This window comes from Lissotriton helveticus, chromosome 1_1, assembly GCF_964261635.1.
Source record: "Lissotriton helveticus chromosome 1_1, aLisHel1.1, whole genome shotgun sequence".
Lineage (NCBI taxonomy): Eukaryota > Metazoa > Chordata > Amphibia > Caudata > Salamandridae > Lissotriton > Lissotriton helveticus.
In genome coordinates, this window is record NC_136057.1 from 1,369,332,993 (window position 1) to 1,369,356,241 (window position 23,249).

The window sequence follows — 23,249 nt, forward strand, 5'->3', positions numbered from 1 at the left end:
CGTCGTCGGGGCACCGATCTTCGGCGTCTGGAGGCCGTAAGGACAGGCCCAGGACTGTGGGGGGCTCCCCAAGGTCCGACCAGGATGATGGCTCGCCGGGAACGGCGTATTCCGAGGTTTATACCCCGAAGAAGCCGTCTGCACCTACGCTGCCTCCTTTACCGAAGGGTCCGCCTCCGAAGGCTCCGACCCCTCCGCCAGTGCATCCTCTGCCGGCTCCGCAGGCCCCGCGTCCGGAGACGCCCCCACCCCCGGTTCCGCCGAGGGCGGTGTCGATGCCCAAATTTCCGACGCCACCGAAGAAGACTCCTAGGAAGCCTAGGGCGTCTGAACCGGGGAGGCCAACGGACCGTCCGAGACCCAAGAGATCGAGGTCTCGCTCGGGGAGAAGGGACAGATCCAGGAGTGGACGTGGTTCTTCATCGAGATCCAGGCATCGCCATAGGAGGCGTAGATCCAGGTCACGGTCTGCATCTGGGACCCGGTCTTACTCTCCCACGCTGTCTGATTCGCCGGAGACTAGGGTGTCCCCTATAGACGATATCGGCACATTCCAGGAGGTACTCCTGCGTGGAGCGGCGAAGTTTGGGATCAAGGTTGAAACACCTACACCTTCGACTTCGGTGATCTTTGAGACATTGCATAAAAAACACATGTCTCGCCCGCTGCTGCCTCTGGTGCCGGGGCTCCTCGAACCGGCTGAACAGCTCTTCCTGACACCGGCAGTGGTGAAGTCTGCGCTTTCCAGGCTCCTCAAAAAGTACAGAGCTCCGGACTCGGACCCAGCCTTCTTGAGAAAGGACCCGGTGCCGGACTCGGTTATTGTGACGGCGGCCAGGAAGCTTCATGCCACCTCCCCTGCATCCACGGTGCCTCCAGACAAGGAGAGCCGCTGGATCGACTCTGCTGGTCGGAAGGCGTGTGGTACGTCCTGCCAGTGACTCGGCGTTGTTGGGACGTTACGACCGTGCACTGTGGGACTCAATGGCGCAGTTTGCAGACCTCGTTCCTCGAGACCGCAAAGAGGACTTCATGGAGATCGTCCAGGAGGGGATGCTGGTCTCTAACCAGGCCATCAGCGCCGCGGCGGATATCTCCTTGCTGTCTGCGCACGGATACTGCCACGGGATTAACCAGAGACGCCATGCTTGGCTCAGGTTGACGTCCCTTAAACCGGAAGCACAACAACGTGTGGCGAATCTCCCGTTTTCCGGAGATACCCTCTTCGGAAAACACGCGGATGACGAGATGGCCAGGATGAAGGCCGAGGCGGAGACCCTGACGGCGGTGGGCTTGGAGAAGCCCAAGGAGAAGAAACCCTACCGCCAGTTCCAACGGCGGTTCGGGTCGCAGGGTCATGGAAGAGGGCAGTCTGCCGTACAACATCAGCAGCAGCAACAGCAGCAGCAGTACAGAAGGCCCTTCCAGAAACGCCAGGGGGGTAGAGGTAGACAGCAGTCCTCTACCGCTTCCAAGGGCCCGGCCGGGCCTCGACCCTGAGCTGTTACTTCCCCCTCGTCCGTTACCCGCTCCGGTGGGGGGAAGCGTTCAATTTTTTCTGGCAGAGTGGAGAAAAATTACTCAGGACAAGTGGGTGCTGAATATTGTTTGCAATGGATACAGTCTGCGTTTCACCAGCCCTCCTCCATCGATTCCTCCCGTCAGCTCGCAGTATCAACTGCGCGAGCTTCAGGCGGAGGCAGACATTCTGCTAAGGAAAAGGGCGATAGAAGACGTACCTCTGTCTCAAAGAGGAAGAGGTCTTTACTCTCGGTTCTTTCTTGTCTGCAAGAAGGACAAAAACGAGTTCAGGCCCATTCTGGATTTGCGACAGGCAAACAAGTGGATTCGCAGAGAAAAGTTTCGCATGCTGTCGTTGCATCAGATCTACCCTCAGCTGCAACGAGGAGATTGGATGTGTGCCAAAGATCTACAGGACGCATACTTCCACGTGCCCATTGCATGCAAACACAGGAAGTTTCTGCGCTTTCAAGTCGGCACCAATCACTATCAGTACACGGTACTGCCCTTCGGGCTGAAGTCTGCACCCAGGACATTCTCGAAATGTATGGCAGTGCTAGCAGCACACCTGCGGAAGAACAAGGTGTTTGTCTACCCGTACCTGGACGATTGGTTGATCAAGGCCTCCTCCTTCTCGGAAGCTCAAGCACACTTCCAGAAGACGTGCGTTCTCTTGAACAAGCTGGGGTTGCACATCAACATGTCCAAGTCGGTCCCGATTCCGGTCCAGTGCATCCAGTACTTGGGAGCCTCCATCAATACACTGTCGGCAAGCGTGTCTCCTTCGGAAGAGCGACGTTTATCACTCCTTCGGAAGGCTCAGGCTCTCATGTCTACTCCGTCCACAACAGTGAGGACGGTGTCTTCTCTGCTGGGATCGATGGCCTCGTGTATCTTCCTGACGCCAAATGCGCGGCTGCACATGAGACCGCTGCAGGAGTGCTTGGAGGATCAATGGGACCAGAGGAGAGGATCTTGGGACGACAAGATACGACTGTCTCTGCATGCTCTTCAGTCTCTGAAGTGGTGGTGCTCGAAGGAGAATCTCCTCAGAGGGGTTCCCTTCCACAAGGACATTCCCACACAGACTATCGTGACGGATGCCTCTCTCCAGGGCTGGGGAGCGCACTCCGGAGACCTACAAATTCAAGGGACGTGGTCCCAGATGGAGGCCACGTACCACATCAATTTCCTGGAACTCAGGGCTGTGCACTTGGCACTGAAGGCTTTTCACCCGTCCTTTCAGACTAACTCTCTGCTTGTTCAGACGGACAACACGACAACGATGTATTACCTCAACAAGCAGGGGGGCTCGAGATCGCGCACTCTGTCGCAGGAGGCGCAGGCGATCTGGCACTGGCTTCTGGCTCGAGGACTGTCTATAACGCCCACCCATCTGCCAGGTGTGCAGAATGTTCAGGCAGACGAACTGAGCAGACTCATTCAAGAAAACCACGAATGGGTCTTAAACGACGAAGTACTAGGAGAAGTCTTCGCAAGGTGGGGAACTCCAGACGTGGATCTGTTCGCCACCGCCGAAAACAGCAAATGCCGAGGCTTCGCCTCCAGGTACTACCAGCCGGGGACGCTGGGGAACGCGTTATGGATCAACTGGTCGAACAGCTTTCTGTACGCTTTTCCACCAATTCCCCTGATTCCGGCGGTTTTCATCAAGCTGTCCCAGTCCAGGGCGCGGATGATCCTGATTGCCCCGGAATGGCCCAGACAGTGGTGGTTCACGGACCTGCTTCACCGCTCTCTCCTTCCTCACATGAAGCTGCCGTGCAGGCCGGACCTTCTCACGAAGTTCGGGGGGCGGATGGTACACCCCAACCTCTCGTCTTTGAGTTTGGCGGCATGGCTCCTGAAATAGTGCAATATGGCCATCTGAATCTCCCAGAGGATTGTATGGACATACTGAAGGAGGCTAAGCGACCTTCCACTAGGACTTCTTATGCTTACAAGTGGAAGAGGTTTTGCATCTGGTGCAAGTCTAAGAACTATGACCCTACGACATGCAAGGAAGATGTCATCCTTCCGTATCTGCTGCATCTGGCGCAGTCGGGCCTTAATGTCCATTCCATTAAGGTTCATCTGGCTGCTTTGACTGCCTACAGGAAAGGCCCTTCACAGACTTCCTTCTTCCATATCCCTGTGATCAAAGATTTTTTGGAAGGCTTGAAGAAAGTGTTCCCTCCTGTCAGGCTTCCTTCGCCTTCGTGGGACTTGAATGTGGTGCTGTCCAGATTGATGAAGGAGCCTTTTGAACCCATTCATAAGGCTTCGTTGCAGCACCTGTCCTGGAAGGCGGCGTTCCTCGTGGCCATTACATCGGCCCGCAGGGTGAGTGAGATTCAGGCGTTGTGTTGCCAAGAACCTTATACTGTGTTTCATGCTGCTAAGGTTGTTATGCGTACTCACCCTAAATTTCTTCCCAAGGTTGTTTCTGATTTTCATATCAATCAGACTATCACTTTGCCTACGTTCTTTCAGAATCCGTCATCTCCAGCGGAAAGGTCTTTACATTCCCTGGATGTGAGGAGGGTGCTGAAGTTTTATCTTGATAAGACTAAAGATATTCGTAGGTCTGACCAATTGTTCATTAATTATGGCTCAGTCAGGACAGGTCTTGCTACCTCTAAACAGTCCATTTCTAGGTGGATTGTGTCCTGTATACAATTGTGTTACTGCAAAGCTAATAAGACCTTAGGGGGTAAACCTAAGGCTCATTCCACCAGAGGCAAAGCTGCCACGACAGCTATGCTTCGCAATGTTCCCTTTGCAGAGATCTGCAAGGCGGCCACTTGGAAGTCGGTTCATACCTTTGCTAAGCATTACTGCCTGGACACTGATGCCAGGGCAGACGCTCAGGTTGGGCAGGCTTCGCTGCGGAATTTGTTCGCACAATAGTGGCGTGATTTTCATATTCTCCACCGCCGCTTGATGTGGGGATGGGCTTGCCATTCTATTCACTAGATTATGACTATACACAGAGATCCCCTACTACAGAAGGAGTAGTTTCTGTCCTGTAACTCCAGTTCTGTAGTAGGGGTATCTCTGTTATAGTCATAAGCGCCCGCCCTCCTCCCCGGTGGAGATTTGTTCAGGTACATAATGCTACAGGTCTGGCGTTTTTACGCCTTCAAAAATAACTGAAACTAAGTTGGACCTGCTGTGCATTCTGGGATACTGGGAGAAGGTTCTGGATCGTTCCTTAAAGGCACAGTATCCTATTTAAGCCACATAATGGCAGCCTATGGGGCTTGTCTGTCCAGGTTCTTCCCTCTATCATTCCTGAGGGAGTTTGCTGTTAAAGCATTGGAAATCTGTACAGGCTTTTGCTGTTTTGTGAATTTTATGGTGGAATTTCTAGTTAAAGTACTGGACAGTGTAGCCTTTTTGGCTGCATTATCTGTCTTTAAAATTTTCTCTTAAGTGTCTATGCATTTCTGCATTTTTTGACACTGTAAGAGATTATTTTTGATTGCTCCGGGGTCCACGCACATGGGCGGGACTATTCACTAGATTATGACTATAACAGAGATACCCCTACTACAGAACTGGAGTTACAGGACAGAAACTACTCCTTACTTACCTTGGGTGGTTCCTTGGGTCTCCGCCACTTCTATGTCTTCTGCGTATACTCTTGACTCGAGTCGTGGTTTGCATTCTACCATTTTAGTACATGGTTTGGTCCCCCCCGGCGACCACTGTGTATTACGTGCTACTTACCTGTTTCTATTGAAAAGTATGTTATGCATTGTGTGTATCATCGACTATGAGATACCTGTATGTGTTAGTGAGTGTTATATAATTAAAACATATTTTTATGAATACACTGTGTGGTTCTTTTTTACTTAATCTATATCAATAAGATTATGTTCTGGTAAAACAAGCTGCATTACACTCCTTCTCGGCTAAGTCTGAAGGCTGCTCTCCACAGCTACCACTTATAGAGCTTTCTACGATTGTCTAAGATCACTAAAATCACCATAAGTATTGGTGCAGGGTGCTCACTTACATAAGTGTAACCATATATCAAACCAGCTTCTCACATCTGCTTTTCTAGCAGAGTTTTTAATCGTAGGATTAGCGCAGTGCCATACACGCTGAACTAGAAAGGGACAAAGTATTTTGCCATTTCTACAGCAGTCTTTAAGCATAGGATTAGCACAGTGCCATCTGTGCCTAGGTTAAAAAAAGCCTTTGAAATTCACTGAAAAGCATTACCTTTAAAAAACCAAATAAAAAGACTGAAATTCGCCAGTTACTCTCAACTTACATAAGTATAACTTTCACCACCAAAGATTTCAGATATATGTGAGGTCATAAACAGTATATCACAGGGATGCAAGTTATACTTGTGTTAGTTAAATATAACGGGCCAAGCCCTGCAGCCAATCAGCCACAATTCCCCACCCTAAATTTTCTTTGATGTAATTTGTTTCCTTCCGCCTTGCAGGAGCACACGGAGCCCGCGGGAGTCACTGCAGGACCCTTGACAAAGGCTATGGACGTCACGTCATTCCTACATTTCCCCCTACTATATATTATAAATATATATTTTCAGGACTCTCGGACAGAGTCCCCGAAGCCTGTAATGGTGACTGGAAAAAATGTTTCTTCATAAAAGTTGAATCCCGAGCACCACCCATTATTAATACATGGTATGTCGATCCGACAGGTCCAGAGTCGTTCTACCAAGTAAACATATGAGAGTCAGATACACTACAGTCCACAGTGTATTAAGACTCTAGATGATTTTAAATGTTCCACACACTTTAATGTTTCTTAGAGTATTCAATCTCTGCAAAATCTGGACTATAAACAGCAGACATGTTTTGTCGTATTTGACGACTTTTTCAAGGCTGTAATTTTAATAAGCATAGATTTCTTTAAAATAGTCCATATACCAGATAAATCCATATAATTTACATAGAGGTACTTTTAAAAGATAGGAACAGCAATCTAAGAAATTCTCAATTTATAAGATAATTCTGCACTTTTTATCACAATTTCTTGAAATAGAAACTGAAAACCCGAGGGAATGGAAACCACACAAGAAGTGAAGAGATAATATCCCAGATTGAGTAAATGAAATTGAGTTAAAAAATATAAGATTTCCAGAAGATATAACCGTATTAGTGAATAGATGATAGTGTAAATCCAGTGAAAAACAAACTGTTTAATCCCAAAAAATATATATATAATATCTATATCACCACAAGTGATCATGAGCCTCACAAACCCATATGTAAAGTGAAACCCAAACTTAAGAAAACGAGGAGAACAGTCTACCTCAAATGGTCTTCTGTAAATACAAATAGTTTGGCAGTGTGTCCAATAGATTCCAGCGAGCCCCGAGGACCCAAAAACTGTGATTGAAATCAAGTTCTTTTACAAATCACATTAGTTATGATCAATGGTGTCTCGAGAGTATGAAAAAATCAATACATTGGACAAAAAAAGAGAGGGAATGTCTAAAAAAAACTATGTAATTATACTAATACAGTACCAATCACTCGCTGATAATTAAGCACATAAAACAAATGAAAAAACACGTGGAAAAACTACAGCAAATTGCTATTTTTGAGCCCAAATTCATGCTAATCATAACTTTGTTGTGAGAACTGCCGCATCCCTTTCAATAATACTCTAGCGTGAGAGAAAAGAGTAAAAACACCTTTTAAAGATAAATGCCAATACTTATTAAAACATTTTCGAGTCATTTCTATCAAAGTTATCTAAAGGTAAGTAAATAGGGGCGTAAGAATGTATCAAAACGTTTGGGGAAACTGAAGTTATACCTTTTATTAATGAAGGCCAAAGCGGTTATGTCAAGTTCATTGTAACCAGCCCTGATAAGCCCATACTTTCAAGTGTCAAGGCTGTAGGGAAGCCAAAACACAAACAAGACCATTCGAGCACGTGAAAAAAAAAGAAGGGAGGGATTTGATTAGCAATAATGGTACCTAACGACCGTTTAACAGAACTCCAAAATTGTTGACCTACACACCATACAAAAGCAACATGTCTTGTAGTCATCAGCCAAGTCCGCGCGAAAGTGTTCACACACCACCTATGGTGGCTCTATTTTCCCAAAAGGATTTGAAAGTAGGAAGTGAAAAGAGAGCCTAAGATTTGCATGTAGTGTGAAAAAATAGGCACCATATTCGAATAACTTTGTGGAAAAAAATAAGTACTAAATAAATAAATTCATAAAAGGTGTAAGGGCTTGCGGAAACAAATACCCGTGTGCAACAATATTATTTTAGTCACACATATAAAATGCTAAATCTGTGTTACACACGAAGACAGTATGCGCCAGCAACACGCAAAATGTCTTATATGCAGTCAACGCCATATTTGCTTATTAGTATGGCGCGCACCAAGTACACACTATTAAAGCTCACAGCGGTACAAAAACCACAAGGCAACTCGCCCCAGGTGCAGCAGTAACATATTCTTGCACATATATTGAATGGGACCTCTATAGTATACACTATGTAACTTAATACATGCCCGCGTTTCACAGACTGTTTACTCTCTTATAGCTGAACCTGGGTTTAGCTGAAATTTATTTACTTAAGATCAAGTCCATTTTAAGAATGTGCCAGTGTTTGCACATGTTGTTCTAAAAACATGGCTTTGAGTGTGGTATGGTGTGATCACAGAAACACTATTCTTGTTAGTTGTAACCTTATTCCTGTCTTTCAATAGTCTCCTACGATCAGTCTTAAGATCCTCTGTTTAGCAGCCAAGACCACACCTAATGGATATCCTCTTTCGAGTAATCTTCTCTCAGCCCTTACAATCTCAGAAAGAAAAACACTCACATCACTGCAGTTACTTCGCATGTTAGGCATCTCACCGAATGGAATGGAGAGGACCTGGGACCTTGGAAATTATGATTGGGGATGTAAAGTGGAGTTACAGGCAGTACCTTTTCTGTGCAGAGTAGATACAAATGTATCGTTCTTAATGTACAATTTAAGATCTAAAAAAGTAATCTCTGTTGGACTCTGTTGATGTATTAAGATATTACACTGGTTGTCATTAAGAAATGAACAGAAATCTCTCAACAAGGCCTGACCGCCTGTACAAATCATTAGCACATCGTTGATGTAGCGCTCCCCAGTATAGCACATGGCTGATCATATCTCCTGGGCAGTCTTTCCATATATAACATTTTTCTAGCCAGCCCATAAAAAGGTTGGCGAACGATGGAGAAAATTTAGACCCACATGGTCACACCCTGACATTGACGATACCACTAGCCAATGTGTAGGAATACATTATTATCCAAGACCACCATGATCATTTCAATTAACATTTTTGTGTGCTCCCACATGGCTGGCCGATATGCCTTCTTCTTTCAGAATAGAAGTATAGAGAGAAGAAATATCCAGAGTCACAAGACAACATTCTTTCGACCAACTGAAATCAGCTAGTGGGTTTAGTAGATGTTTAGTGTCACGAACATAAGAAGGGAGATTGCATACCAATGGTTGTAAAACAAATATCAATGTATTCAGAGATGAGCTCTGTCGGGGACGCAATTCCAGATATGATTGGCCTCCCTTGTGGAAAAAGACCCGGCTTATGTATTTTAGGCACAGCATAGATACAAGGAGCTCTAGGATAAGGTACGAACAGGTATCTGAATTCCAAATCACTCATAAGACACTGATCTTGCCAAGTCTTTAAGTCTGATTTCTATTACAGATGGTATTTGTGCTAATGGGCTGGAGCTCAGATACACATATGCTGTGGTGTCTGATAATTGCCTATCCAATTCCTGAATGTAGTCCTGGTTATTCATGAGGACTACATTGTCTCCTTTGTCTACTCCCTTTATAGTTATTTTTATAAGTGAGCATAACTTGACCAGTGCATGTCTTTCCCCTTCTGATAAATTATCTCTGTTGACCTCCCTCTGACCTGCAGATCTGTCTTCCCAGTCAAGGAGTTCTTTGGTGACAAGTTGATAGAAAATTTCAATAGCACTATCATTTTGTGAGGCAGGCAAAAAGGTGGAACTTGGCCTCATACCACTGTCAATACTGAAATCAGTTGAAATTCCCAAATCAGAAAAAATGTGAGAAATTGGAGTTGTCATGGACTTATCACTATCTAAAGACAAAAGCAATTGTATATTTTGAATGTCCCATATTGTCTTGTCACACAGTGTGCGTGCCACACCCACAGAAGAACCAGTTTTTTTAGGGTTGAGAGCAAAAAACGACTTTAATCTTAATTTGTTTATACATTTAAATAAATCTATATGCATTTCATTAAAATTAGGTCTAGAAGAAGAACAAAAACTCAATACTTTTAATAGAAGATATATTGTTGCAGGATCTAGCTCTTGACAGGAAAGGTTAACAATTGAAATAGCATCAGACTGAACAACAATATTTGAACCATAATCAACAACATCAAACCCATTTACCTGACTGTCTGGTGCTATTAGTCTCTCTGTGCCCTGAAGTTTGATCTGGTTGTGACACCTTCTCTTCTTGTGCTCTGTGGATCTATTCCTGCCTCTCCTTGTTTTTTTATGTTGGTACGTTGGTTGAAATTGACGTTCGTCCCTTTGCAAATCTCTCTACCTCCACACCGAAACAAGAACGGTCACCCAGGCCCTCGTCAGCAGCAGGCTGGACTACGGAATCGCCCTCTATGCAAGAGCCTCGGCCAAACTCCTGAAACGACTTCCTACGCATACAGAACACCTCTGCACGCCTGATCCTCGACATCCCTCGCCACAGCCACATCATACCTCACCTGAGAGACCTGCACTTGCTTCCAGTCAACAAGAGGATCACCTTCAAGCTCCTCACCCACGCACACAAAGCACTCCACAAGACCGGACCGGCATACCTCAACAGACAACTCCCCTTCTACATCCCGAACCGCCAGCTCCGCTCCACCGACCTTGCCCTCGCCACCGTCCCCTGCATCTGAAGAGCGACCACCGGCGGCAGATCGTTCTCCCACCTCACCGCCAAGACCTGGAACACACTCCCCATCCTCCTACGGCAGACCCAGGACTTACTACCCTTCAGGAGGCTATTCAAGACCTGGCTATTCGAGCAGTAGCAGCAATCCCCCCCCCCCACCCCCCCCCACACACACACACACACCTTGAGACCCTCACGGGTGAGTAGTGCGCTTTACCAATGTTCTGATTGATTGATTGTTTGATTTAAAAAAACACTGAGGAGGTATTCAAATGAGAGCTACCTGTATTGTTGGAGCTTGTATTGGGCCCTTCACTCACTTCACTGTTTATGCTGGAGACGTCAGATTCACTATTTGATGTCCAACTCACCAATTCACCCACTACAGCTTTATTTTCTGTGGATTGACTGATCTGAAAATTGTCGAACCTTCAAGCAAAGGTAAAAACCCTGCCAGTTTTATAATCGTTATCATCTCTTTTTTAATTTCCGATATTTCTTATTTTTCAAATAGATCTGTTGTCTGTTAAGGAACTCATCCAAAATGTTAGTTTTTTGGTGGAGCCTCAGGTAGGTTTAACTCTGTAATCTCTTCTTCCAGTACATCAATTTCCTGGAGGATACATGCCCTCTTTCTTTCCGCAAGTTTGATCGGAATAGTCATCATGCTATTGGAAGAATTATGCAATAATTCTTCCCAGTCTATTAAAAGATGTTCACCTAAATCATCACAAGAAGGTAATATAATAATCCTTAGGCCCTTGGGTTCCTGTTTTTAGGTCTCGCCTATTCTATCCCGTAGGGATTGAATAGGCGAGATTATAGTAAGTGGTCCGAAAAGTCTGCCTAGCTGCGGATCGCGTACAGTTCATGTGAGCCCGGCGCGTGCACATCATCGCCAGCCACATCACACATCACCATTTGTCTGTGCCTCGGCATCAGACTTCAAAGGCTGCCACTTGAAAGGAATGTACGCCCCCGCCACAGCAATGCAGAGAGCTTTTTTTTTTAGTTCAAGCTAAAACAGCGCTTCTGCTTTTCCTGCATTCCTTTTTGGCCATCTGCTTTTCCTGCCTCTCACACCTGCCCCTCCCTCTCCCCCACCACAGAGCAGCCTCAGGCTCAAAGTACGTTGCACGCTCGTACCCAGCAGACGTTTGGTGTATTCCAGATAAACAGACACATGGTTTCTGGGCTGTTTTGCGAGACCCTTCTCCTGGCGACAGATTTCCTACTGGCTTTGTTTTCACCCTCTCACCTACCGTTAATCTTTCCCTTTGCCTCCGCGCATATTTTTGTTTCCTCGTTTCTCTCTTAAAACGCCACTATATCATTTTCACCCTCCTTTTGAAGCCCTGCTCCCGCGATACTGTTTTTCCGTCTCCTTCTTCTTCCACTTTTTCCCCTCTTTCGTTGCCTCCTTTTCTCTGTCTCTTTTTCGCCCTGTGTCTTTTGTTCCCCTGCTTTCCGTCTCTCTCAGCCTTCTCAGGTGTGTACATTTTCTGACAGTGACTGCAAGGAGGCTGCATGTTCTTTCTAGTAGCCTGGGTTTGTGCATCCGTAATGTTTGTCCTTTATGGCTCCTCGCTGTGCGAGTCAGTGATGCACATTATATGGGACGTCATGGGCTCTGCATTGTCAATGCGTGTCCCGCCTGCCTGCATTGCTGTGCCTTGGAGATGTGTATTTTCATCAGCCGCCTGAGGGTGGGTAGTATAGAAATGTGTTATTTGTTTCTGGTAGCGTGACCTTTGATGTGTGCGATCATTGGACGCCGGTTACATTGCAGGCAGTATATCGGAGACCTGTGATCTCCGGCGGCGCGAACCCACACCCCCTCACTCACCCTCACAACCCTCTCACCCTCACATACCCCCACTCACCCTCACACCCCCTCACCCTCACACTCCCTCACCCTCACACCCCCTCACACTCACACACCCTCACCCTCGCACACCCTCACCCTCACACACCCTCACCCCCTCACACACCCTCACACCTTTCACCCTCACACAAATCCACACCCTCTCACCCTCACACACATCCACACCCTCTCACCCTCACACACATCCACACCCTCTCACCCTCACACACCCTCACACCTTCACCCTCACACACCCTCACCCCACTCACCCTCACCCCCACCACCCTCACCCCCACACACCCTCACTCACCCTCACACACCCTCACCAGCATAGCATAACAAAACATAGCATAGCATAGCATAACAAAACACAGCATAGCATAACAAAAAAAGCATATGATAGCAAAACATAGCATAGCAAAACAAAACATAGCATAGCAAAACACAACAAAGCATAGCATAACACAACAAAACAAAACATAGCATAGCACAACAAAACATAGCATAGCACAACAAAACAAAGCATAGGATAGCAAAACTAAACATAGCATAGCATAACAAAGCATAGGATAGCAAAACATAGCATAGCATAACACAGCATAGCATAACATAAAGCATAGCAAAACAAAACATAGCATAGTATAACAAAACATAGCATAGCATAGCAAAACACAACAAAACATAGCAGAACAAAACATAGCATAACCTAACAAAACATAGAATAACATAACAAAACAAAGCATAGCATAACAAAACATAGCAAAGCAAAACAGCAAAACACAACAAAGCATAGCATAACAAAACACACCAAAACATAGCATACATAACAAACCATAGCATAGCAAAACATAGCATAGCCTAACAAAGCATAGCATAGCATAACACAACAAAACATAGCATAGCATTACAAAACACAACAAAACATAGCATAGCATAACAAAACACAACAAAACAAAGCATAGGTTAGCAAAACTAAACATAGCATAGCATAATAGGATAGCAAAACAAAACATAGCATAGCGTAACAAAACATAGCATAACATAACAAAACATAGCATAACAAAACACAACAACACATAGCATAACAAAACATAGCAAAACACAACAAAACATAGCATAGCTTAACAAAACACACCAAAACATAGCATAGCAAAACAAAACATATAATAGCATAGCAAAACATAGCATACCATACACAACAAAATATAGCATAGCAAAACATAGCATAGCAAAACAAAGCATAGCATAATAAAACACAACAAAACATAGCATAACAAAACATAGCATAGCATAACAAATCAAAACATAGGATAGCAAAACATAGCATAATAAAACAAAACATGGGATAGCAAAACAAAACATAGCATAGCACATAGCATCACTCCGCACCACCACAGCATCACTCAGGGGCACCACAACATCACTATGCGTTACCACAGCATTACTGAACGCCACAGCATCACTCGTTCGCCACCGCAACATCACTCAGCGCCACCACAGCATCAATCTGTGCAACCATTCAACAACAACTGGTTCAAATATGTTCTCTCAATGTTTCAAGCTTTATTACAAATGTAACAAAAAGATGTTAATATTTCACTTCTGTTGGATTTTCGTCACAATAAAATACACTGAACATAATCTTCACAAAAGTTATTTACAAAAGTTTAAGCTATTGCCATTATAAATTACAATAACTTTCATTTAAGTATTAATTATTTAAAAAAATTAAAAGCCATTGTTATTTGTAATATCAATACATGTAAGTCACGTAAATACAACACATATTGCATTACTAATGCTATAGGTGTCACATTTGCAAAAGTTATAACTATTGGCATTGTAAATGACAAAGCTATTAATTTCGCTATTTTCAAAAACAAAACATAAATACAAAATTTGTCATTTACAATAACAATAGCTTAAACTTTCCTAATGCGAGACCTATTGCATTGCAAATGCTTGTTCTTTATGTTGTGTCTGCAAATTACATGTGTGGTCCAGCGGAACTACCACAAACCCAACTAATTAGAATTCATGTTTTTATAGTTTTTCCCCACAGGAGTTCCATGGTGCTAGATATCTATACATTTTTAACCTTAATTTTTCTAAAACAGCTGAACAAAATTTCACCAAATCACCAAAAATCTCTTTCTGGATAAATATCTAGCTTTCAGCCAAATTTTATGTAATTCTGTTAAGCCATTTTTTTTAGGTCGAAGCCTGCCAGACAGAGCAGCTGTCTGGTTTGCTAATGACATCACGGGGACATTCGGAAAGCTTCACATTTTCTTGCTTTCGATTTGCTGGCTTTATTGGATTTAGGCTGTCCAGCTTGAGTCCGTCCCTTCCCTTGCCAGAATCTTATTTACAGTATCTTTCTGAGTGCTCCTTATTATGCCACTCCACTCTACAACACTCTGCTACTCTACTCTACTCAAACCTACTCCACTCTACGACACTCTACTGCCTCCACGACACTTCAAAACACGATGCCACTCCACTCTACACCACTCCATGACACTCCACATCACTCTGATCTACACCAATCCAGGACTCTCTACATCACTCCATAAGACCCCATTCAACTCCACACTGTACATATATGACACTCGGCTCCACTCCACATTGCCATGCCACTCCACTCTATGCCACTCCATGATAAGCCACTCACCTCTACTCTACACCACTGCATAACACCTCGCCCTATTCTACTCCACAACACTCTCCTTTACACCATTAACCTTTAGCCATGCTGAACAGCTGCAAGCTGGTGTACAACATAGCTAAAACATATAGGAAAATTCAATAGCTGATGCAAGACCTATTGCCTTTGCCAATGCTTGTCTGTATTGTTGTCTAATTTGTCCTAAGGAAAGTGTATGGAGTAAAAAGTGTTTTGGTAACCCCTCCTTTTTTTGGGTCGCCTGTTTGTCAGATATATCCTGCTCATCTTCATATATGATTTGTGCCATGGTATTTTGTCCATGTGAATACATTTAAAAAAAAAAGGTGTTTAACTAAAACCAGGATGCAAGTGGTTACATTTGCGCAGTATGGTAAAAATCACATTAAAGATATCTGGTGAACATTAGGAGAGTTGTTTCCCTGTTTAAAGTAATTATTAAATGAAAACTGTGATGCAGTAAACATATTTTTCTCATGTCAGTTCTTGCTGCACTGTGGTAATCATCTCGAATGTGACCTCTGCACTGCAGTAATAAATATATGAATGTACATTTATTTGTATAGTTTGTAGAAAAGTGCCCCTTTTTGCATGGTTACCACTGACTTTTTGCCTGATTTCTGATGCACTTCGACTGAATGTGCACTGGGTCCCTGCTAATCAAGTTCCCAGTGGATATTTGGATATTTGGAGGGGTATTTGTAGAGCGCGGCGTTCGCTCCGGAGGGAGCATCATGGCGCTGGAAATCCTGAAAGGCCCGGTAAAGCGGAAGGCACGGGGGGGTCTAAATGGTGGCTCTGGTCCAGTCGTCGGAGAGGTTGAAAATCCAAGTTTTTAGGAGCTTTCTGAAAGGCTTCTCTAAGGTCTGCTGTCTCAGGTGTTTGGGCATGCTGTTCCACGCCTTAATGGCCAGAGAGCTTAAAGTTTTTCCGCCTTTGGACTTTAAGTTGTATCTGGTTGTGGCTATGAGATTATCTTGGGCAGATCGGAGGGAGCGAGTCGGGCAGTAGTGTGGGAAGCGTCTGGTAATATATTTGGGACCAGTGTTGTTATAGGCCCGAAAGGCTACAGTGAGTATTTTAAAGAGTATTCTTTTATGAAGGGGTAGCCAGTGCAGGGTTTTTAGAGCGGTAGAGATTGAGGATTTGCGTGGTAATTTCAGGACCAGGCGGGCGGCAGTATGGAGGACGCTTTGTAGTTTGGTCAGGGTGGATTTTTTTGACCCAGCCAGGAGGGCCTGTGTTCTTTTCCAAAACTGAACCTTTATCTCCACAATTGGCACACCTCTGGCACCCTTATAACTCCCTTGTAAAAGGCACCACTGGTACCAAGGACCTTGTGACCAGAGGAAATCTCTAAGGGATGCAGCATGTATTTTGCCAGCCTTAGGGACACCTCACCAAACACATATACCCTGTTATTGCAGACTGTGCGTTTAGGTGCAGCTAAAACAGAAGAGTCGACATTGCACACATCCCTTTGTGTCATGCTTCCAAATCAATGCCTGTGGCACAGGTAAGTCACCCGGAGGTCCGGCCATAACTGAACACCTGACTCACATCAGGGCACTTTCAGCCTCAAAATCCTGTCCCTATGTCGCTTGTTTTAAATAAGGTAAAAACCAAAAAAACACACAAAAAACTGATTTTCAGAATGTCCTGCACAGATATTTTATTTTTCGATCTTCAAAAGTTTTTAACGTTGTATTTTGTAATGGTTTTAAGTAACCACACAAATAAAGGATTCCTCATTCATTCAAATTCATTCATTCATTCATAGGTAAGTCACACCTCTAGCAGGCCTCACAGCCCTAAGGCAGGGTGCACTATACCACAGGTGAGGGCATAGCTGCTTGAACAATGTGCCCCTACAGTGTCTAAGTCCATTCTTAGTCATTGTAAGTGCAGTGAAGCCCTATCGAGTACATGGGCTGGGAGTTTGTCATTGCAGACTCCACAACTACATGATAACTTTAGTGAATGCTAGGAAGTTTGATATCAAACTTCTCAGCATAATAAACCAACACTGATGCCAGTTCTGGATTTATGGTAAAATGCACTCAGAGGGCATCTTAGAGATGCCGCCTGAAAAACGACCAACTCTCAGGTGTGCATCTGACTGGTTTGCACCAGCCTGCCACTTTCAGACATGTTTCTGATCTCCTGAGGTGGGAGTCATGTGCTCTCTTTGGTCTAAAACCAAGCCTGCTTGGGGCGTAGGTGGTTCTCACTTACCCTCAAGTGGAAACAGCATTCAGGGCGTTGAACGTCAAAGGCTTCCTGCCCTTTGTTATGCTAGCGAAAGCCTCTCCAGCTAGAGGAGATACTCGCCTCCCTGACCAAGCCCCACTTTTGGCGGCAAGGTTGGCGGGGAAATTAGTAAGCAGGAGAGGTGTGTCCCCTCTCCCCCAGGACCACCCCTATGGTGTCCTGAGCTGAAGTGACCCCCACCTTAGAAAAGCCTTCATGTTGGATGGAACAACATTAGCCAATAGGATTTGGTGACACCCCCTCCCCAAAGGGAGGGAACACACAAAAGGTGTAGTTACCTTAAAGGTAAGTAGCCCATTGGCTACTAATTGCCAGTACCTGTAACACCCATAAATTGAGTATTTAGGGGCACCCCTGAACCTTGATCTTCAGATTCTTGGTGACCTAAAAAAGGAGGACTGAAGAGCCATGCAGCTGTGAAGACTCCAGGCGTCAACTGACTTGGCCCCAGCCCTACCGGCTTGTCTGCAGCCCTCGAAGAAACATGCTAGAAGAAGCAACTTATCCTGGCGGTCAAGTGACCTCCCCAACCCGGGGAGGACTACCTGCCTTTCCTAAAGATCAAGAACTCCCGAGGAGAGCGGCCCGGTCCACAAAGAAACCAACACCAAGGATTCCCTTGCCTTCTGGATCCGTGAATCCTGGTCACTATGTATACAATGCCCACGGTCGGAGTCTGAGGGCCCACCAGTTCAGTGAAGACTCCCCAGCGATCCTGACCTCAAAACCATCAATGGCTGCACCCTCCTCGATTCCATGAAGATGACTGAAGCCTCATCACGAAGGGTCCCCCTGACCTCAACTGGCTCCAGTGAAGATTTTCCGATGTCTGAAGGCACCCCTGCATCCTCAGATCCCAACTCTGGGTAGCCCAGCCGATAGTGCCCAGGGCTCCACTGACAATCTAACTTACCTGCCAAGTCGTTGGGCACCTTCATCCAGCCTCCTTATCCGAGCATATAGCCTCGTCCCTGTGCCATTGGTGATGTATGCTTGGTGCTGATTTGTGCTTGCTTAAACCCCCGGGGCTTGTGTCCTGAAACTACGAGTACTTACCTGCAAACCGTGCAACTCCAATCACCTCCAGTCTCCATAGACTAACGTTGGCTCCAGGCACCACATTTGACCTCTACACCCGGCTGCCCCCGTGCAGCTGGTGGTGCAGATTTAGAGTCCACTTAAACCTTGCACTGTGTTGGTCCAAACCCCGAAGACAGGCATTGTAAGTCATGTGCAGAACTGTTTTCCTTCCATAAGACTACATTGTAACTTTTCTTGCTATTTGCTCCAAGTGTCTATTTTCTGCATTGCTAAGTATTGTAACTGTTGATTGACACCACAAAGTATTTCTAATAATACTGTAAAGTATTGCTATTGCTATTTACAACACATTCCTAATGTATTTCAGAAAATGTTAAAGACCTGGTTCTTCTCAGTCCATTATTAATAGATCCATTTCTTTTCTCTTCAGTAAGAACGCTTAGCGCTAAGACGCCTCGGCAATTGCGCGCTTTGTAAAAATGCTAAATGAGATGAAAAGGAAATACTTGAAAGTATTGCTAATTTGAAACTGATACTTACCTGCAACTGAGTTCTCCTTGGTTCTAAAATAAAAGTAACAGTCATATTTTTGTACAAACATTGGGCTTGGAGTTAGTTATGGAGTGTGTGCCTCATTTCTTGACTGTGTGTACAACACATGCTTAAGACAGTCATCTGATCAGCCTAACTGCTCAACCAGGCTACCACAAAAGAGAGTAAGGTATTATCTTCTTTAGCTTCTGTAAAACCTCTGGGGATCCATTGGACTCTGTGCACACTATACCTTACTTTAGTATATTACTAGCAGCCCGTCCCGACGTTGTCCGAGTATGAAATAGAATGTGTGTAATGTGTGTATTCAGATACGGTCATTCACGTGTTCCCCTGCTTGAGGCTCAGCTGCAGCCCTGGTTGATGTTAGCAGGCGCGTGTTCCCCCGCTTGAGGCCCAGCTGCAGCCCTGGTTCATGTTAGCAGGCGCATGTAATTAGTGTAGTGATCCGCAGCCTGAGCCCGGCTACAGCCCTGGCTGATGTTAGCAGGCGCATGTAATTTGGTTTAATGTGATAGTTCAGTAACAGCGCGCATGAGAGGCTGCAGTAATTGTCCCCGCAGACACGCTCAGTCGCGTGTGCCACCGCTTGAGGGCCAGCGGCGACCGTCTAACAATTAGAATTGTGTGAGTCTTGAATGATTGTTTCCCGCTGTTCTTATTTTTTTATGACCCACACCGACGTTCTTCGGCCCGAGTGCTTTTTAGACGCACCCAGGCCAAGCCACACACTGCGTTCGGCCCTTTCAGACGCGCCAAGGCACAAACTGCATTCGGCGCCCCCAGTATGTGTGAGACAACGGGCAGTCCCCCAAGGGAGTCTTGCGAATGGTTACTTACCACGCTTCGAGTTGAACGCCTTTGTGACGCCCCCAGCACACGGCCACAGCAGACGATCTGATTAATGTACGACCCAGATGGCATGAAGTGCGGAAGGTAGAACACTCCCCCAGCGTTTGTCATGCCCCCAGCGTGCCCCTTGATGCGGCGCAATTGCGTAATTGGCGCTCCACATGGCATGAAGGGCGGACACACGCTCACAGCGCGGACACACGCCCACAGCGTTTGTCATGGCCCCAGAGTGTCACGCCCCCAGCGTGCCCCTTGATGCGGTGCAATTACGACTCACATGGCATGAAGGGTGGAACGTACTACACGCCCCCAGCACACGCCCACAGCAGAACACAGACATGCCCACAAGAGACTACTTTGCTGGCACGGTTCTTTTACCTTTTAAATGTATATGGTGGTCGTCTGCATAGCCTATGTCCTTCTGCTGCAACTGCCCTTTCCAACGCTGTATTGGGTGTTGTGATTGGTGCTGTGGTTACTGAGATTACCCGCCTCAAAGGTTTGGGCTCTCTCTTTATAATATTAGTATGGATATACTATACAGAGCCAGCATACTACATGTTTGCCTTAAATAACGTGTTATTGGCCTCATTTATTTTCACTGCCATGGCATAAGTTTATTTATTTATATATATATATATTTTTTATAATTTACATTATTTTTTTAATAACTACTTTTTTTAAATGGGAAGGTAATACCCACACAACCATTTTAATTGTATGCTGCTCGATGACCCTTCTCACGGCCTCTACAACTAATTAAGTTCTCTTTTAAATACGTCCAGCTGCCACCTTCTAAACTAAAAACTAGCATTCCATACAGAGAGTTCCTGCCAGCACAGAGAAACTATAGCACAGAAGAGAGATACAGGAAGACGAAGACAACATGATTACGAGATAGAATCTCCTAATGACATACTTGCAAAAACTGCGAGATATATGTCAAAGAATAAAAATGGGAGCAATGAAAGAAGCAATTAGAAAACTGAAGTAGAAACCATCTTCTGCATCACAACATTTAGTAATATTTCCAACGAGATGAGTAGGGCATTAACCAAACATGACAAGGTCAGAGAAATAATACGTGGCAGACACAGTAACGAATACCGCAAATCTCCAACTCTCAAAGATAAACTGGAAAGGGGTTACCTCCCTGGAGAAAACACTGTATACAACTGGCTACATGAAAGAGCAGTGTTTTACAAATACAGCAACTGCATGGCATGCAAATAAAGTCAAAACGTGCAAGAGTATACCGTTCCCGAGGAGATGAGAAAAAAAGGACTGTAGCAAAAAAGCATCATTTTCAAATCAACATTTGTTATCTATGTCATTGAATTACCAATCAATAAAAAAATGCAGGCAGCACAGTTTTCTAAGTAAACAAGAGAAAGGCAGGACCGTCCGGTGCAGGTTAGAGCAGTGGGGCTGGGTGAGGGGGAACTCGACGGACGACGAGGGAAAATTAAATAAACTATGAATTTTCTCTCGTCGTTTGCCGAGTGCCCAACGCGCCCCACAGGACTTAAGTGCACGGTCCCCTCCTGGAGAAAGGCAGAACATATCAGTGCAGTAAAAAAAAAACAGATACAAACTATAGCATAGTGAAACCTTTCAGAACCATCAGGGAAATCAATAGTGGAGCACATCTCTCTATCCACTAGTGATCTTATTAGCCAATTCATCAATTATGTCATTTGAGATGTCATCAGTGAGATCATTTAACTTGTTAATACTGATACCAGAGATGGCACAATAAAATATTCACTTTGTTTTCCTTCGGGATTCAACAACAATCTCGAGCAGATGCCTTGTCCGTGTGGCACTAGCGGTAACCAAACTGTGGTACATTTCTTATTGTTCTATAATTTTTGTGGAAAATATACAAAACAATATTTGATCCCGTACTTTAAGGCATCAGCCATTATTGATCACAAAACAGCGTACCTCGAAATCTTACAACTCTGAAGTGATGATTTGACTTTCCGTGTAAGTTCGTTTTTACAAGCGGCAGTACGCTCACGTGCCTCCATGGGTGATTTTTAATGTGACAAAAGCATCTAATAATGCTCAGGTGCACATAGCTATTATCATCTTCTTAGTTGAACATCAACCAAGGTGCCACCAGTTAGGTGCACAAGCTTATACAAAATCAATCACTTCTGCACTATGTCGCGGTCATTGCCTAAAACCAAATTGCACTTTACCTTAACATGATGTTGCTGTTGGCACTCACATCCATTCATATTTGCACTATGCTGTTAATGTTGTTCATATTCATTGCACTTTATTATAATATGATGTTGTTTTTAAACGCCCGTCCAACAGTTTTTTAAATGCTATTTTCTTGGTCTATTTATTTGCTAATCTCTAATATGGCAGTACTGTCGTTTATTGTGCTTTTTATACACTGTTTACTGTTGCAATTTTCCCCATCAAATTTATGTGTTTTAACCAGTCGTAAGCAAAACGGAATCATATAAGATTTAGTTGTGAATCTAAATGAGATTTTAAATAGAAGTTGTATTTCTGTTTGGTGGTGATTGAATTGTGCTTTTATGGATATTTGTATCTGAATAAAGATTGAATTGAAGTTAATACTGATATCATATTATGTGAAGTTGTAAGCAGGCCCACAACCCTAGGCCATGTGCAGCAGATGCTGGTTGCAAGACTAAACTACAGCCAGGCCCTGCACCCAACCTTCATAATGTAGTTAACCCCTGCTGCACCTGGCCTTCGGCTCCTCCTTTTGTTTTTTAATGTTCAGGTTATGCAGACCCTATTGAAAGGCTGGTGGACCTGGGCCAGTGGTTCACAAAACTTACCAAGCTCTCGATCATTTGTTGGGCCTGCGACGGAAAAAGGGATACCCAGACCAATGTCATGGTCCACGAACCCAGAGAAAGATCCAAAAAGGACCAGGACCTATTACCGCAGGGTGGTGGACATGTGTACGTTTTGCAGACCTCTGAGGCAGCACTCCACGCTTCAAGCCCCTCCAGCAGGTGTTAGTTCAATGAGTAATGTTTGGTTCTCTTTTAACTGGGATTTAGTTATTTTAGGAACCCTTCCAGCTCTTGCTGGTGAGTTTCATTGTAAGAGCAGTGCTTAACTGTACCCAACCAGGACCTGTTGCTTCTCTCTCCGTTTCAGGTGGAATATGGAAAGCTGTCGTTCACGCAGTTCAGATCGGTGCCAGGGCACTGGGACTCTTCTTGCGCCCCCAGCGTTCCTGGTCAAGTAAGCCACTTGACGCATCAGCAGCGGAGCGCTTCCGTCTGGCTTGTGTAGAGCACAATCTGCAGCCGAAGTTCATCCTACCACACAGCCCCTATCTCATGAACTTGGGGTCTCCAAGGCCAGGTATACAACTTGAAGCAGATAAGGAGGTACTCCCCAATATCAAGATCCTGTATAATATCTACTTGTGCCTCTATGTGTACATCAAGTTGTTTGAAGGGGGTATCTAGCTAGTCAGATGTGAACCCAATCAATA

General features: G+C 44.9%; 1 protein-coding gene across 5 annotated transcripts in view; it reads left to right on the forward strand.

Moving 5' to 3' along the window:
- LOC144824723 (putative endonuclease 4) overlaps positions 1-23,249 on the forward strand; it is a 477,583-nt gene that overhangs the window by 420,857 nt on the left and 33,477 nt on the right. For all 5 annotated transcript variants that reach the window (XM_078683747.1, XM_078683743.1, XM_078683751.1 and 2 more), the window contains one exon: positions 22,907-23,116. In XM_078683747.1, the coding sequence (XP_078539873.1) occupies positions 22,907-23,116 (210 nt within the window). The remainder of the gene's footprint in view (positions 1-22,906; positions 23,117-23,249) is intronic.